Source organism: Poecilia latipinna, unplaced genomic scaffold (genome assembly GCF_001443285.1).
Source record: "Poecilia latipinna isolate Pla-1442-1.1 unplaced genomic scaffold, P_latipinna-1.0 Scaffold736, whole genome shotgun sequence".
NCBI classification, from domain to species: domain Eukaryota; kingdom Metazoa; phylum Chordata; class Actinopteri; order Cyprinodontiformes; family Poeciliidae; genus Poecilia; species Poecilia latipinna.
Genome location: NW_015113352.1, coordinates 106,175 through 124,809, shown reverse-complemented (window position 1 = coordinate 124,809; position 18,635 = coordinate 106,175). Strand labels below are relative to the sequence as shown.

General features: G+C 39.5%; 1 protein-coding gene across 13 annotated transcripts in view; it reads right to left on the bottom strand.

Moving 5' to 3' along the window:
- adgrl2b.1 (adhesion G protein-coupled receptor L2b, tandem duplicate 1) overlaps positions 1-18,635 on the bottom strand; it is a 144,834-nt gene that overhangs the window by 55,161 nt on the left and 71,038 nt on the right. For 11 of the 13 annotated variants that reach the window (XM_015045631.1, XM_015045640.1, XM_015045637.1 and 8 more), the window contains 3 exons: positions 12,379-12,488; positions 8,995-9,009; positions 5,864-6,664 (listed from right to left, as the gene is read on the bottom strand). In XM_015045631.1, the coding sequence (XP_014901117.1) occupies positions 5,864-6,664; positions 8,995-9,009; positions 12,379-12,488 (926 nt within the window). The remainder of the gene's footprint in view (positions 1-5,863; positions 6,665-8,994; positions 9,010-12,378; positions 12,489-18,635) is intronic. The other 2 variants (XM_015045633.1, XM_015045642.1) reach the window with 1 other exon arrangement.

The following is an 18,635-nucleotide window of genomic DNA, read 5'->3' as shown; positions in this document are numbered from 1 at the left end:
AATTCTTGGGCTGACAGCTTTATTGACATTTGTTCCTTAAAAGAGCCATGGACGAGAAAAGCTCTGCCTGACACATATCTTGTGTCTGCGTGGGGTAATTTATGAGGCCTGAAGAAACCGAACACTGTGGAGCAGCAGGCGTAACACAGTCACAACGAGACAAGTCTGATTCAGGAGGAGGAGATGGCAAAGCAGCTTGCTATACAGACACGCGTGCGGACAGGAAGATATATGTAGAGACAGAAATACACTCGGAGAAAAACACTCCAAAACTCCCTGTCATGTACACCTATGAGGTCCACTAAAACAGTCTCCTGCCATAATCCAGCAAGCAGAACAATTAAGGCTGCTCCAAATCCCCTGACTTCTTTTGCTTCAGACTCTATTTCTGCTGCCAAACATGTTTTAGAGCGTGGAGCACAGGCTTAGTGCGTGATACATCTATAAATGTTCGCAGTCTTCAAGGCTCACCTGGAGGTGTCATAGGAAGATATAAAAGCAAAACTAAGCTGAGCAAGATGCAAGGCTTGGTTCAGCCAGAACAAGACAGAAAAAAAGACAATAGACAAACTTCTTTCTATGTGGAAATAGGTCTGGATTGACCGAAAGAAAAAAAGTAAGTAAGGTAAATTTAAATTAGGTCAAACGCCTAATTTAAATTTTTAATACCCATTAACTAAATTCAAACATCGAATCTAAACTTCAGTCTATAATCAGCAAACAGCGCATACTTTGATGCACTGTTTTTGAGTACTAAAAGCAAGATAAAGGTTGGAGACAAATCCTTTGATCCAAAAAAAGAGCATAATCTTGTAATTCCTGAATTTTCTGTCGGACTCAAAACTACAACATCTACCAAAGAATCATCAAAGGATGATCAAAGTAAACTCTTTATCCGCACAGGTTCCGACCCGGGATTTCAAAACACAGGGAGTCTAATATCTTGACAGGTTGCTGGTGACCAGCTTTATCTGAAGGCCTGACCAGACAGAGGGAAGTTTCTCTCATATCGGACTGAGTAAAATATATATATAATTTCCGTTTTTCTCTTTTTAAGAACTTGGTTAATCAGGTTAATCAAGAAGAGTGATCTTGTCTACTAATAAAAAGCAAACTTTTTGCAAAATCATAACAAATATAGATTTAACAAATTGCACATGATTACAACTCATTAGGAAAAAAACTGACAAGCAAATTAGCAAGACCTGAAAAGGTTAATGCAAATGCAATTTTCAAAAAAAAAGTTGCAGAAGATTACAAATTGAAAGGTGTAAAAAGCATTTTAATGACAGCTCGTGTGAAACTTTCCAAGTAATTTAGAAAAAAAAGAAACAATTATGTCTGAAGCTGAGAAAAATTATGCAGTGGTGAACCATTTTTCTGCCAGCTGATGTGATGCTCAATATGTCAAGAAAACTCCAGGTAGTCAAGAAACTTTGTCTGGGATCTCATTTAAATATGGTACACTGGAAAATGTAGCTGTGTTGAAACTGTAACTTTTAAAAACCTTGACACCAGTAACCAGCCAATGCATATGTGGAAAGCGAAATGCCACTCCCCCCTCCCCCTTTTCTAACACAGAGCCCACTTATTGTTCAGTTCTACCAGAATGCTCCAAGGAGCTAAGCCTTTTGAACAAAGCCATCAATTTTACGCCTCTCCTCTTTAAGGTCTCGAATCAATGCTACCTCAAAGACAAATTCATTTTCCCCTTTCTCTCCTTGTTAGTTTGAAATGTTCTCTGCAATTACTGGCTAAGAAATCAGTTAATGCCTTTGTACATCACAGAGAATGCATTACCGATGTCCCTATAAGTTTTCTAGCTACAACCTTTTGGGGTTTTTTAAGTGGTGGTGGTGAAAGGGGTGTTCGACACACATCTGAGGAGGTGTACTCTCCCAATATTGGCTTGTGTTCGCAACGCATTAGCAGCCTGCTGATGCTTTTGCTAATTCCCTGTGAATTGTTTGGAACAATAAGTAGAGAGATCAATATGTGGAATGACCCGAGCTAATCCCCTCAACCGGAGGCCAGAATTGAGCAGCCTTCAGTGTTACACAGCCTCTCCCGCAAGGTAAAAGAGCAGACAAGTTGCTGAGGTCAATTATCTCCCGCTTTGATCACTTTGCCAAAACTCTCCCTAAAATGAGCCCGCAATCACGCTGCTGTTCCAGCGTCTCTCTAGTAAGAGAATCTCCGTCAAGGTTGATGCCGCTGACAGAAAAGGACGGCGACGCCTGCTGTTACCGACAGGAAATAAAGGCAGAAAAGATGCTCTGGTTTTGGTGTAACTTCCTTCTGTGGTCGATGAATCTTAATGGGCACAATTAATTTCCTTTACGCCTCAAGTGCTCCTCAGTTTCAGAGAGTGAGACATTATTTCAGCACGATTAGACTACCCTGCAGAGTACGTTGTTTAATTCAGCGACATATCACGGCCAGCAATAATTCCTAACAGCTTCACAGTACAGAATTAGAGGTGTAGATCTGGGAAAAGGGGAAAAAAAAACTAATAAACAAGGACCAATTATTTTCAAGAGCCCTTTATAGAGCATACTGTTGCTGCCGCTGAGGATGGCCTCAGCATATTCAGATCTGCCTCCTTCAGAACACAGCGTCACTAAATGCTCTCATAAAACACATTCAGTGATCCACTATGACAAGCTCTGCAGAGAAGACAGGTTTCTGAATGGATCCCCGTGTCAGAACAGTAGCGCGAAACCAGCTCTAAGACTAATGGGTGATATCAACAACTGTGTTGTGTGACTGCAGCAAGTGGCGATGCCGAGCCTATGTGGCATTTATGTTTACCCAGGCATTACGGTAGCTGAGAGAGCACATTAAACCCTTCACTGGAAATGCTTTGTGATGGCTACTTCCCTCCTCTTCCCGAGACTCTTTAGAGACACAGAGGGTAATTATGATAATTCACTTGTTAATTACATTTACATAAATCAGGACGCGAGCAGTTGAGCTAGCAGTTTGCACGCATGACGAACTCATCAAAGCTCGAGTAGTTTTCATATCAACTCTAACATACTTTTAATTGAGTCTTCGGAGATTCCCGGGAAAACAGCGGGAAAACAAACAAGATCTGGTGACATGGGGCCAAAGTTCAGGAGCACACAGTCTCCATTCTAAAATCAACCTTGCCCCATATCTCTCTCTTCAGTAGCACAGGTCAGGAATCGGATTTCAAGCCCCATGGCAACCCCTTCCAAAATATTCATAAGTTTAAAAAAAAAAACAAAAAAAAACATAACTTGGACTGCACAATGTTCAGTCTGTGTAATGACAGAGCAAAAAGGACTGGCAGGTTTCCTACAAGGTGCAAGTCGATATCATTAAGTGTTCTAATTTGTTGAATATTCATGTAAATGACCAAAACACAACTATTTAAAAAATAAGGTCACAGCCCCACTTAACCTTAGAACTTGATAATGACAAGCAAATGTAAACTTCCAGGTTTCTCTTAGAAATGGTGCCTTGCTTACAAGAATCTTTTCAGAAAGGACACAGATTGACGAGTTCTGGGAGAAAAAAAACTGTTTTCATGAGGAAAAGTTTCATACCTAACTGTCGTTCTATTGCAACTTATATACTTGTGTAAGTAGAGCACCCAATCTGACTCCTGGCCCTGGGGCCCACACGCTCATAAACTGACCCTGCTTAGCAAAACTATATTCAGGTTTTTCCACAACTGGCACAGAAACCAGAATCATCTTCAGAATGAGTTGTAGCCCAGTTATGTGTTGCTTGTTGCAAAGAACTATGTGAAAAAAGTTCCTTTTAATTATATTTATTAACTAGAAAATATAAAGTGCAATACTGATAAACTATACTGTTGTGTATCTCACTTGTGTTCTTTCTTTGTAAAATTAATTTGTGTAATATTTCAGTGTATTTGTCATTTTTCTTCCTAATGTTCTTCCCTAATTGATGGTTGATGCTTGTGATGCTTTTTTTATGAACTGATGAACAATTTTCAATGCAAATTACAAATAAATCTAAGGATATTTCACCTCTTCTTTGGAGTCTGGACTAATTCAAATAAGCCTAAATTTCAGAATCTAATACTGGATTTTCCAATTAATGACATAGCTGGACATACAGTTAAGGTCAAAATTAAAAAAAAAAAAAAAAAAAAAAAAAATTGCAAACAGCTTTGAATTTAAATTAATTTTTACTGAACCAAGAAGTCTGTTTTTGGTAGGAAATGAGGCAGGCATTTCTCCTGAGCTCATGAAAAATAGAAGAGTTTTATATACCTCTCTCCAAAGACGATGTAAAAAACTTTTTGGCAAGTTTTCTACTGGATTCAAATCAGGACTCTGACTGGGCCATTCCAAAATATTAACATTACCTCCAGTCAGAAGAAATATGTTGGTAAAATGAATAAATAAATAAATACTTTAAACCTAATTCTGCCTGGGGTAAGGCTTAACTGTATTCTTTGATGCATAAAATAATTATTTTTATTTTGTCATTTGGATTCAAAACTGATACACCAAAGAACCAGCAGCATATTTTCTCTTTCATGTGTTTTAGTCATCAAAAAAAGGAAAAAGCGAAAGAAAAAACAGCATCTACCAGAAAAAGCCTGATTAATTTAAACTCAGCTTATTTAAATAATGCCAATTAACAAAATCTATAGTCAAAAAGAACTTGATCAGTTGATCACTGCATCAAAGCCTGATCTATGAGGCCAAACAAAGCTATAAAATGTATAAATTGTATTACTTTTGGAAGACTGTGGCAGTAAAAACTGTAAAATATAAAATGTTACTTGTTTTTTTCAAATTGATTTTTGTATTTTTTAGGTAATATAGTAAATATAGTCTGAAAACTCAACAGTTCCCATGCTCAAACCTTTTAGAAGAACTTTTAACGACAAATACATAAGATGCATCACAAATGATTTCATAATCGCAATAAATAATATCACCACTCGATGATTCTTTAATAAGCAGCCCAGTCGTAACCTGATATCCAACAGTGCTCGGCAGAGGGGCAGCAACCCGAACCTCTATAACGTATCATCCAGTCAGGTCAAGATTCTTGTTCCCCTCTTCATACAGAAGACTTGTGGGATAAATTGGCTTCTGTCAGGTAATTAAGCCCATTATCGGCCTGATGTAATGTCCCTGTCTGGTGACACATATGTCGCCTCTCAGCACTTCACAGATTAATTTAAGCCCGTTAACTGCACGACAGGATTCTTCACTGTAATAGATCTCCTTTTCCAACCAGTTTCTTTTTTCCTCCAACAGATGCGCTGTGTGCTCCATAACTCGCCTTTGAAAAATATTAGCCCACAATAGGTTGCCGATTATCACCTCATCTGTTAGAGAAAAAAAAAGAAAAATGGCAACAGCAAAAGTTGAAGAGGTAGTCATGGCAATGCATGGTGCAATCCTGAGGCGGAGAGGAAAGGATAACCTCTGTCATACTGTGCACAAGCCTTTTCCTACATGTTCGCAGCGTGAGAGGGAAGTTCAGGGAGGCGGTGTAGATAATGGTTCCGGATAAGGCTTGAGATTGAAGAATTTGATGGGGTCCAAGCATCAGCTGGATTGAGTGGCTTGCCTGCTTCGTGGTAATAAAGATGCACATTTTTCATGTTTTTTTTTTAGCTGTGCCTCAACCCTACAGAGAGTTGTCCCTCATTCCAAGGTGAATCTGTAATTTCTGTCTGCAAATGAGGCCTTTCCCCAAGAATAACACAAGCCTCTTTCCTTGATCACACCTGAATTGTATCCAGAATTAAAAAGCAGCCATCTGTGACATCCCAAGCCGCTGCCAAACAATAGAGGGGTTTACACAAAGACAATGGATTACACTTGAAAATGAAGCAGTCCCTCACCTTCTGCAGGATCCGGCGGCCCAAAGTCTAGGTCGTAGCGCAGGACGTAGAAGTTATTCCACACGTACAGCTGGTTGTCCCGGGGGTTGTAATCCACGGCGGTGATGTACTGGTACTCGTTGGGGAAGAGGATGTCCGTGTACTCGCCCTGGTTCAGCTTGGTGTTGTAGATGTAATCGATCTGGCTGCGGCTGGCCTCGCTCTCGTTCTCCTCGTAGGTGGAGCGCACGACATGCAGCACGCCGCACACCATGAAGGCGTTGGAGGCCGAGCGCTTGTCGTACGCCGTGTCCCAGGTGTTCTCGAAGCGTAGGGTGTACGGGTTGAGCTGGCTCACCACGATGCGTCCATTGTTCTGCTCAGTGGCATAGATCACCCACAGGCCCCTCTCATCGACCGCAAGGTCAATGTCTGTCTTGCCGCCCCAGCGGTAAGGTGAGGTGTCGTGGTAGTTGGCATTGTTCACAATGGCCTCTCCACTTTTGATGCGCGTGCGGAGATCAAACTTGACAATGTTGCGAGTGCGCTCCTTGTTGAAGAAAATTGCACCGTCGTAGGCGACAAAGCCGGTTCCGTCCACACGGTGAGGCAGTTTGTAGGTTGTCGTCTGGCGACCGTTTTTGAAATCCTCCAGGGAGGCATACTCAATGAGTGTGTCTGTGCGGTAGGGCGTCCAGGGCATGAAGAAGACCTTGTCTCCAGCCTGGAGCGGGTCTTTGCACCACGAGCCCGCTTGCTGCTCGGCCTCGAACAGAAAGGTTGCAGCTCCTATGCCCTTCAGAGTCCCCGGACAAATGAAAACTGGTGACAGAGGAGAGCAAAACAAAAATACAACAAGGCAAAATATTAAAAACCTCAAACGTTACATGTGTGACTGGCACAATTTTCCCAGCTGCGCCACTCAAGTACAGGACAAAAAGATCAGGGACTTTGAAGCTTTTGACTAGTGTTTTTGTACTAATGAGACGGGGGAAGGGGGGAGGAAAACAAATGTACGTGTCAAAGTAACTACTCAGGATGAAAAATGTGAGGTTAATAGAACTTGCTTCTCAAGGGGCTGCTGCTACACTGTACCGGGGACAAAACAAATAAAATGTGAACCGAAAAAGTTTTAAAGTCCTGCAAACGAAAGACACGGGAAGTGGCGAAAGGAGATTTCACAGTGCTTTGTTTTGTGTGCTTTTTTTTTTTTTTTTTTCATCCAACACCAGAAAGGCTTCTTCAAATGTCAAATGCCACATGAACACCTGGGTACAGTGGCTATAAAAGTAATAATAGGCTGATTAAAATGTCAGGGTTTTAGGAGATTATTAAAAATCATTTCCAAACTTTTTCCACCCCTTGTAATGGCAAGTATGGCAAGTATTTTTTTTTATATACAATTCAAATGAAAAATATTCAAATCTTTTGGAAAATGTAAAAAGCAAAAAGCCTGACTTAATAGGTATTGAATCTAATACTATATTGAACCACTTATAAATTCAATTCCAGTATCCAGTATTTTTGTGTTTACACTTCCCATCAGTTATAGTGAATCTGATTGATAACAAATAAACTTCAGCCATGTAAGGAACATTCTACTGACTTTGCTTAATTCAATCCTCTAGGTAAAGTCAAAGTATGCAGAGATGTCATAAAATATCTCATCATACTTAGTATCTGGTATCACAAAGACAGTTGTCAATAATTGTAGACAATATAGACAACAGATCCTTGGCAAAAACTGCATGTTTCATAACAGATAGAAAGACAACACAATCACTTCAATGGCAGCATCATGCTTTTGCTTAGAGTACTAGACTTTTTGGGAAGATGCCAGACAGTTTTGAGCCTAAATAGTTATTAGTCTCAAAGCTTGAAGATTATAGAATACAAAAAAAAAGAAAAAAAAAAAAAAGGCTTCATCTCTGTGATTGCATGAAGAGCGGAGGGACAAAAGATGCCCTTACAATCCGATGTTGGTTTTGAAAGCCTCTACAAGGCCAAAAAGCAGAGAATGCTGAAATTGAATCATAAATGGCTGCAGGGATTGAACAAACTATCGGTTTCAGAGTTGGTGCTAAACCAGGTCATTCCAGCTTTTATATTCTTGTTTATATTTCTCCGCCAGGCGTAACTTTCTCAATTAAATTGTACAAGATAAATATCACACTTAAGGTAGAAAAAGTTTTCAGGTGATTTGTCGTGGTCTCATTAATTATGCCACAAAAACCTGGCATTCTATCAGTGGTGTGTGCACTTTTCTATATCCACTGTACATACAGACACACTGCACATGCACTCTCACATGACTGAGGGTCATTAAGTAACAAGAGGGAAAGGAAACAGACTGTACATCTCGTGGTAAGAGTGAACAACAGGTTGTCGGATGGTAGTGGTGGCGGCAGCAAAGCAAAGGTAAAACGAACTAAAAAAAAAATGAAAGTGGAGGTTGAGGGAATAAATAGAAACAACAGAGGCAAAGGACTTTCACTACTTCTGTGGCAAAAGACAAGAGTAACCACTGATGGGTGAGGGAGGCCACGGCAAGGTTCTAATACAAATTAATTTGTTCTGGATAAAAAAAAAGAGAGAGAGAGAAAGGAAAGACAGGGAAATTTTGTTTTCCCGTCCTCAAACATTGTTTTTTTTTGTTGTTTTTTTTTTTCGCAGGCGGTGCCAAACTCACTCAGCCATCACTGCTATTTCACATCACGTGCTATGGGTGCAGCAGAACTCGGGCCAGGCAAACTGAGACTGAGCCAATTAAGAGGTATACACACAACTAGTCATTCTTCGGAAACGTCGGGAGGGGTGTTGGGGGTTACACTGCTTACGAGGGGGTCCGAGGAATGAATGGACACCAAAAACAGTCAGTGTTTTCTTTCGTATCGAGAAGAGAACTTGGTCAGGTGACCATGGTTGTCATTTGAAATTTCATTCTGCAAATCGTTTGGGTTCCATGGGGTGCAAACCATCCTCCTACGGGTTTACAATTTGACAGGAAAAGGCAATCAGGAAGGGAGGAGAGAGGTGGAAGGGGGTGGGAAGTGAGGGGAGCTGTACTCAACACCACAGAACAAGAGGCCGAAAGGGTGGGGGGTGGGGGGGTGGAGGGGTAAAGAGAGGGAAGGACCAGAGCACTCATTTACCTTTTTGCTCCACTTCTATTTCAGGCATTGGAAAAGAAAGCAAAAAAAAAAAAAAAAAAAAAGGGGGCAAGAGGAAGAGAAATGTTATCATGAGTTAACTAGTAGATATAAAGAAAGAAAATTAGTTGGAGGGTGTGAGTGTGAAAGGAACCATTCGGCTGGCTGGGATAGGAGATCTTAGAGGAAGAGCAAAAAAAAAAAAAAAAAAGTTTGTTAGAGCGGTGTCTCATCCTAGAATTAAAAACAGAGAAGTTATGGCAAGAGACAAGCCATGTATCGCACTTCCCAATAAACTACTCATTTCCATCGCCTTTATCTGCCAACAAAACAACAGTTTGCACAGCAAAAACTGAATAAATTCGTCAAAGAATGCTTCTCCCCTAAGCAGCAAGAGATGGAGAAAATTTATAAAAAAAAATAAAATAAAAAATCCAAAGTCCTGGTCATATTTAGATGGAGAACAGTCATCACAGCATCGGAGTTATTTCTGGCATGTCTTGGCTGAGGGTGGAAATTGTTCAAACTTTTCTAAACACAAACGAGACGCTGGATTTCTAGATCTACTCGCCCACATGCATAAAATACGACACTAAAGTTACCAACGCTTAAATGAGCTGGCAGCGCACGAGGTGACTGATGGTACAGTCAGCCTAATGGGCGTTCCTTAGAAATGCAGCTGCATGTGCTTCGGTGCTTTGGAGAGGCTGGAGACGATATGAAAAAAGGTTGAAAATTAAAAGAAAAAAAAATAGGAAGAGTTAGTACAGGTGGGGAACAGGAGGTGAAAGGAAGGTCTGTTTGAAAGAAGAGGGGAAAGAAGAGTGAGTATTTCTAAAGGTTTACATTTCAGCACTTAATACATGGAGTAAGCTCAGATAAAGCTGAATTTATACAAACTACTCTAGGCATCCATTTAAAGCTGGATTAACTATAAAATAGTGACTGTTATAAACATATTTGCAGCAAAGATGATAAAAAAGACTGTAGAAGAAGAGAGTTGTGATGAGTGTAACAGTTCAGTTTAACCTCAGAAAAAATGCAGAGCATTCTTTTAAATTTTAGGCCATTTAACAGATTTTCCAGTAAGATCCTTTGTGTTATGGATCAACAAGAGCACTAAATAAGGCCATACATTCTGATTTCAGTAATAGAGAATCCAAAAGTCAGCCAACGGAAACTGTGAGAAAACATTGTGACTCCAACCTTTATTAATATCTAGTCATGCAGATAGCTTCAGCTTTATTTGTCAAGCTGTAGAAATATATACCCCTGAGATTTTCAACTGAACCACAAATATGTACGACTGAGTTTATATAAAAAAAAAGAAAAAAAAAAGGGAAAAGCAGAAGCTATTTGTTCGGTGGAAAGTAGTTCCAAAGTAAACTGATCACAGTAAGGTCTGAGGATTAACCGCAGAACCAGCAATGCTTTTTAAGAAAAGATACGGCCAATGAAAAACTCAATTTGATCTATATGAGCGTCATACTATAAACCAGAGATGCATTTACTGCCGTTGAAGCAGAGTCTGGGATAGACGGCGATGGGGACACATCAACAACCATTTATCACGTCCAAGTCCCCAGTGAAATCCCTCAGTGGAAATTGAATCATGTGGAACCTCTGCTTCAATCTGACTCGGCTTTGCTTTAGTGGTTGAAACTAAAATGATACATGACTAAAACGTGAAGATTTAATTTAAAAAGCCCGAGCCAAAGCTAAACTTAAAAACACTGCAAACTAGAATAAATGATATCTTGCGCAGTCAGATAATGTCCGCAGCAATCCGTGAAGACATTTACAGTCGCCTTTTCGCGAAATTTAAAGCTGATGAGTTTGATGTGCTGATTTGTGTCGCTGTGCTCAGCCTGCACAGTTACGTAAAAGAAAATTAAACCGACTACAACAAAACTTTTAATCTTGCAGTAGGAGATTTACAACCTGTTAGTGAAAGTTCAGCTCCCACGGTTGATAATTTGCATGCCAGTAACCAGGCTTCTGTGTCGCTGTGAGCATGCAAATTAAGCATGTTTCCATTACTTGGTTTTAGAACAAATAAACAAGGCTGAGCAGTGACCTCGGTCAGCGTTATAGGCTACTGACTGTTACCGGGAAATGTGATAAATAGGGTGGAAATTTGCTAACAGGACACAAAAAAAGAGAAGAAGGAAAAAACAAAAAAGCAAAAACAAAAAAGGTTTTGAATAACTTTTTGCAGTTTGGAGCATTCTCTATGTCAGTCAGAGAAGAAACTGTTTTCTGTTAGCTTATTTGTTCATCTTTGGGGGGAGGGGGTGGGTTAAATTGCCATTTATGTGTAATTTGTCAGTTAAATACTCCTAACCATGGCCACACTACTCTTAATGTGGCGATAATTTACTTTGGCAAGTTGCAATCGTGAAGATGGACAGAGCATTTGCATATTGGTTCCATCTAGAACATTATCTAAAAAAATGACTTAAAAATAATGCAGGCTGGGACCAGGTATACCAAAGCTTTGTAAAACCATATATCATGCTGTCCCTGGGGTTTAAACTAAATTTAACAAGCTGGCAGACCCTGAGAACTGTAGGTTACCATAATGTGGAATAGTTTTTCCTTCTCTTAAAAAAAACAAAAAACAAATTCAGCTGTTTGGAAGTATTTTCAGTTGCAAAAACCAGTTTTTGAAAGATGTTCTCCCTGAACTCTATTAGCAGAACAACATTTTAAAACTATAGTTAATACGCTGCAACATTAAAAGCAAAAAGGGGGTAATACTCTCCTGAATCAAGATTAAACTACAATAAATATAGATAATATTAATACAAATGAAAAAAAAATCAATATTTTGTTTTAGCAGTAGTGAGAATGTTTCTTTTCTGTTTTAAATAAATTCAGTTAGATTGCGTTACAGAGCTTTGTTTGATTTTTTTGTGTAAATACCATAGTGAGACATTCGTTTTCTTTCTTATTTCTTATGTTGTATGACTCGTACCATTATATGCCTCTCTGGGTGCACGTTTCTTTTTAATCAACTTCTATTTTGCCACTTGTTTGGCGCTCACTTACAACCCACAAAAATCAGCATTTGTTACATAAAATATCTCGCATCTCAAATAAAGCCAAGTAAAATCACATCTGCATGACTGGACTTCCAATAAGGGAACAGGAACAATGTGTGTTTGTTTGTTTCTTTTTATAACTGGATAAACTAAACTTTAAATACCTAAGAAACATTCCAAGTCCATCTAGCTTTAGGTCATTATTAACACAGTGTTATTCCAGATAAAAAAAAAAGTTGAAGAGTCATCTGTAAGAGCTAATGAAGAGAGGCTGCAGTCACATCAGACACTTTGATATTACACAACAAAGATTTCTGTATGAGATTGGGGTGGCGATACTTACTATAGGGAACACACTCATACTGGACCTCTAAGTACTTGTAGGTGCCAGGGCATGGATCGGGAAAGACATCAGAGCCAGTGACAACCACACACTGCGTACGGTTGTTGCATCTAGGGGAAAAAAAAGATTGACCAGAGATTTCATCATGACTACCCACAGTAAGAGTACTCCGCATGAGACAACATTAACAACACAAAAGGAGGGAGCGCTTCATTGTAACAGCCTCAGTGACATTGATGAAATCCCGGGCTCGACTGTTACTTATGCATTCGAGTTTCAAACCTTGGCGAACGAGGAGGGAGAGGAATGAGAGCATTAAAAGGGGCGAGTAAATGAAGGCGATGGCATGAATGACAGAGCGAGAGAGCAGCTACAAGGCATGTTGGGGAATTACTGTCTTCAGGCTGCTATTGGAAGAGAGGACATTCATTAAAACACACGCGACAGGTGGTGGTGACATGCACTGGACTGGAATGGGTGGCCTCGAGTATAACAGAGCAGCTCCTCTGCATGTATGCCCAAACAAGACATGAATGTGTCAACTCCATGAAAGGTTATTTGCCTTCCAGCATGATATGGTGTCCCTCAGTGAAATAACAGTATGATGTGTGAATTGCAGAGACATTGGGCATGTGTGTGTGTGTGTGCGTGTGTGTGTGTGTGTGTGTGTGTGAGTGTGTGTGTGTGTGAGTGTGTGCTAGCATATGTTTCTGGGTGTTAAAAAAAAAGTTCAAGTCAAGAGGCAGCAAGAGGGGAAAAAAATAAAATAAAATAGAAGAACAGCAAAACGATCGAGTTTGTGTAAATACTGTATAGGTTGAAATTGGCTCCACTTCAATCGAGCTCTCTTCAGGCCCAGGGATTGAGAATGATGTCAGCAAGAGAGGCAAACAAGATGAAAACTGGCACCGAAAAAGAAACGTTTAACAATGTGCAGGCTTGAGATAAATATTAAAAAAAAAAAGAAAAGAAAAAAGAAATTTAAAAAAAAGTCAGGCAGAGATGCAAATTGAACATATATCTGAACAGGGGACAACAGTAACAGGTCTAGGACAATTTATCACTGCAAAACTGCAAAACAAAACAAAAATATGACAGATGAACAGAACCACCCATCTAAGACTAAGTTTATGCATTTTAAAAAGCAGGTAAGCACACATGTAAATCCAGCATGAAACTTTGCTCAGTAGTGCACATGCATTTTCTTTGTAGCACCCTGCCTGTACTTCAAAGTTAATGCCGTACAACTATTACACCTTATTAAAACCATGCACAATTAACAAAAAATTTTTAGAAAGAGCCAGCTATGGTCTAAACTTCAGTGCCAATATCCTGCCGGCTGTGCTTATAGAGAAGCAACATTTGTAGCTCCAGCGTAGCAAATGTTCAAGAGTGCTGCCGCAAGGGAGGAAGGGTCACTGCATGAAAATGTGATCTGATTGACGGTGTGTGGGGCATGCTGGATCACCTCAAATTCACCCAAAAATGTTCCACTTCATTCTGGGTACAGAGATTTTAAAGTCAATAGCTGCAAGTGATAGGAAATAGGCTTTTGAAATATTTGGGGGAAAAAAAGCATGATCTCACTGTGTGATTAATAATTTAAATGCAGCAAACAGAATAGATATAAATTCAGGTAGAGTGCCGATCAGCAAAATGAAGCATAATTGGGCAATAGATGATTATTTGGTATGTGTGGAAAATGCATCAGCAGGCAATAAGTGCTATCAACCAAGGCATTGTGATGGTTCAAGGTCAATTTGAAATAATTCTTTAGAACAGATTTAAAAAGTTTCATCAGTTTTATATCCCTTTTTTGGCGATATTTTGGGTAATTGCTGACAGTGGCAGATAAGAAGCAAGCAACCTGCAAAACATGGAGGCTACGGTGATCACACCTGAACTGCGCATTCACCAACAAGAGAAACAATTAGCTGCTAACACAACTAAAGATAGCATGTGCGTTACAGTTTCACTATAGGTGCTAAATCAAAAGCTGAGTCTTTACTGTATTTGATCATCTGTAGTTCAAACCATAAAATACTTGGTTAATCTAAACTAAACTGGATAGAGATTATTTTTATATTTATAAGACCTTGTTTTATTTGTGAAAAAGTAAAAAAAAAAAAAAAAAAAAAGGGATAATTTTCAATCCGAATCGTCACTTATTATAAGGATTACAAAGCACAATTCATGGAAAAGATTCAGAATTTGCAAAAATCTTTATTTGATTCTTAGATTTACATAAAATGTGTTTAAAACCTTATGAATATTATGCATAGTCTCATGGGTTAAATGTTTCTGTGCACTCCTATGGTGTTTTTTTCTTTTCAAATCTGTCATTAAGTGTGTTGAGGAAGCAACTATGAGCTTCATCTCAACTAGCAGGGAATTTAAACTCCAGATCAATTTTAGAGGTGGTGATAAATCAATAATAATAATAATAAAAAAAAAAAAACACTGAATATTCATCTGCAATTTTTTACTGTGGTTGACTTCGTGCCACACTGCAGCTGACCTGCAGGACAAAAGAACACACAAAGGCACACACCTAATAAATATTCACCCAAGCTTCAGCTCCACTTCTGGTTCTTAGCGGCTCCGAAGGGAAGCATTTCTGGCTATTTATGAGTTCTTTGTTGTACTAAGCAGGTTGTGTTCGGCTGACTTGATGTGAGCAATGAGACCAAATCAAACTGTTTAGTTTGCAGACCAGAAAACTAAGGCTGCGAGTTAAAAAGACAGGAAAAATGTTTTGTTAGATGATCATTCTCTGTTGGTTAACCAGTACAAGAGAACACCTATCATATTACACCATTTGATCTTTGGTTAACATGAAATATTGATTTGTATACATGTAAGAACCAACAAAAAAAAAAAAAAAAAGCGTTTTTTCCATCACTAAAAATTATTTTTATGCAGGAACCGCTCACCGCAGCGTTTTCCTTCACAGTAATTTGGAGATGCCTTCGTGTTTTAGGAGCAGGTGTTGTTGCTAAGGGTTCTGACGGTCTGTTTATAACAGCAGCAAATCCCAGCGTGTGATCTGCACTGAACAGTCTCACGGCAGTCAAGTGTTTGAATTCCACTCGCTTTCTCTCAGAGAGCTGCACCTTTGACCAGATAAAAGATTCATTCTGGTAGTTTTAAAGGGTCAGAGAAGAGGTTGCGATTCAAATGAAGTAATGGAAGGCAGAGAGACGAAAAGTGTATTTAGATCATAATTTTTTACAAGTGAACAGTTTTTGCACCTGCTCCGGTCGAGAGACGGAAAGGTCAAATTCGCAGTCCATTCACGACGCGTTTCTAAAGGAATGAGGACCTGAATATTAAGCAATGTGACCAGAGGTTGCGGCACTTTCTTTACAAAACTTTCAACTAAACGTTCTTCTTGACAAAACCCTCTGATGTAGCTGTCGTGCAAAAATCAATCTATTTGATTCCTGTCCAGTAATTTTTGTTGTGGGGGGAAGAAAAAAAAAAAAAAAAAGAAACAGTTCTTGACGAATGCTCTCTGTCGCAATTTCCAGAAACTGCCAGTCTGAGATGCAGACCTCCAACTGTTTCCATTTACCCGCTCTTGTTTAATGTGTTTGTTTATCCGTCTGTGGGGCTGTTGCCTTTTGTTAATCCTGACAGTATTGACTGGCCCATTGTGATAGAGTTAAAATACCCACATTCTAGTTTGCTGCACACCAATGGAGCGCTGACTGGCCTCTGGAAGATTTGCGGCTTGTTTAACGTCGCCATTTATCACATCGCCTTTAATTACGATCAGGAGCCCTTTCCCTCTAATCTGAATCCTTACGATCATTGTGGCAAAAGGCTCCTTTCAAAACCATTATTTCCTGGGAACCTGGATCAATATTCAGGCATGTGGAAAAAAATAGGACACAAAAATAAGTTATTTATTAAGAAATGCTGAAATCTTGGTGTCTAATTGTATTTCCTTTATTTCTGGAATTGAAAGTGTTTCAACTGGAATTAAATAGCAAAAAAAAAAAATGTCCTTGCTTTTACTCATTAAAAGATAAGAATAAAAATGAGGAAAACTTTAGGACACACTACCTTCTAAAAGCTAGCCTTATCCCACTGGCTGAAAAAAACACTTCAGAGATGCTTCTTGTAGACATTAATCTGAGCAAAGTTGGACCCACTCCTCACTTTCAACTGTAAGATGTTTGAAGAGTTTCTTGCATGTGCAACCTGTTTCAAGTCACCCCACAGCACCTCAATCAGTTCAAGATCTAGGCTTTGACTCAGAGCAGCATTTTTCATTTCAGCTAGTCCTTGACAGATTTTACCAGCATGTTTTGAGTCATTGTCATGTCACAGGGTCCAGTTTCTGCTTCACCAACAACTGCTTTGCAGAGATGGTCTCACATTTTCACCACACACCTCTCAATATTACATTCATCTGTTCAAAGAACAACATCCAGGAAGTCCTGGTCTTTGTCTGGGCTATCCTTGGAAAATCTCAGTGTGGTTTTGATTTATTTTTGTTTTTCATGAAAGTATTCTTCTTTGCACACCTCCCATGAAAGTTAAACTTACGCAGTCTTTTTCTTTTTATGCAGGTATTTATTTTCATAGCAACAGCTGCAAAGGCCAGCTGCAGGTTCATCGATGATGTATAGCCAGAGACTTCTTTTGGCATCTTACAGTCCACTAGCAGGGGGACTTTCTTAGATGGGACAGACCAGACCATGTTGGATGTTGTTCACTTGTAGACTATTTCCCATACCATAGAATAGCAAATTTATAATTCTTTTGAGGCCTTTTTTAAAGAAAGACACGTAAGATGCAACAACACATTTCTGGATGTCTCAGACAGATCCTCCTGTAATGTTCTCTCACTTCAACAGCCTCATCAGCCACACCAAACTAAATCTTTTTTTTCAAAATACTAATTAATTTTTCTAACCATTCTAAGAAAGAATAAATGTGGGGATGTTATTTATTTCTTACCAGAAATTGTATTGCATTTTCAAGGATTTAAAAATGTGTTTCGCTCAATATTGTTGTTTTGTTAGGGGTATTACTTGAATTTGACATTAAATATCCATATGCCCAAATATGAAGTAAAAACATGGGCTGTTGCGGGGTGTTTTAATGTTCACCTGACTGTAGGTTTGAAGTAAATCCCCACTCAGTGTGGGTCTCGACTTGTCAACAAAAGTGTTGCGGTTGTCAGTGAAAGCAAAAGGCATGGAAAGCGTCTGCAGCGTTATACTGTACAACTGCACTGGGACTGCGGTGTAGATTTAGAAAGACAGCAGGACCTGATGTATTCATGAAGCTCTTCTGTGGAGCTGCATCTCATGGGGGTAAACAGGAGAAAATGAGGCATGTAAAAATCCCAAAGGTCTGACATGGTGGGCGATGATGCTCAAAAGCCAGCTTTAAAGAGGCTGCAGGTTAAGACAGAGCGGCGCATTAGACAGTGAACAGTGGTCGTTACTGTTTATGAATAGCTCATCCAGTGCCCTTTAAAAACACACACACACACACACACACACCTCTAGGGGTAAGCAGCAGTCGAGCTGAAGTGTTGCTGTGCTGTCGTTTGACAATGAGGCGGCATCCTGTGAGAGGGTAACCAGGATAAAAGGCACGATGATGGGCACCGCTCGCTACCTGAGGCAAAGCCACTTCAATGCACTACAAGTGTTTGAACAAAGCAAGCGCAGTGTTCCAGATAGGGTATTAGGAGGGTGTTCATGTGACTGGCGGTCGCCTCCCTGAGCTACTCCGATTATGACTCAAACAGAAGCAACAACACGCAGCTGGTGTGAAGAGCTCCGTTGCATGGATGTCACTTCCTGCCTGTCAAGAATTAATCTGCGCAACACTTTTTTAAAGATTTTAAATGTCATCCACGTAATTTGGCAAGAGACGGCAAAACCTGGAATTTGAAGGGTGTAAGATGGCGCCATTTTGCTTGAACACATTCAGCTGCCTGTACGCATTAGCTTTCGGCGCATTGCATAGTGTTTTGTGCATGAAAAAAGCTCTGCAGAGTCTAAAAGGCGCCAAGGACACACAACACACACTGGTCCTGATCGGCCTGAAATGTGAAGTTTGCAGTTCAGGCTTGTCTACTGCTGTTTAGTCACATAATTGTGCAAGATATTTGAATATTGTCTGCAAAAATGTCAGATAAGCATATCAAAAAAGAAAGTTTTTTTTTTTTTTTTTTTTTTTTTTTTCCCAAAAAAAAAACCAAAAAAAAAATTTGAGGCAAAAAACGGGGGGGA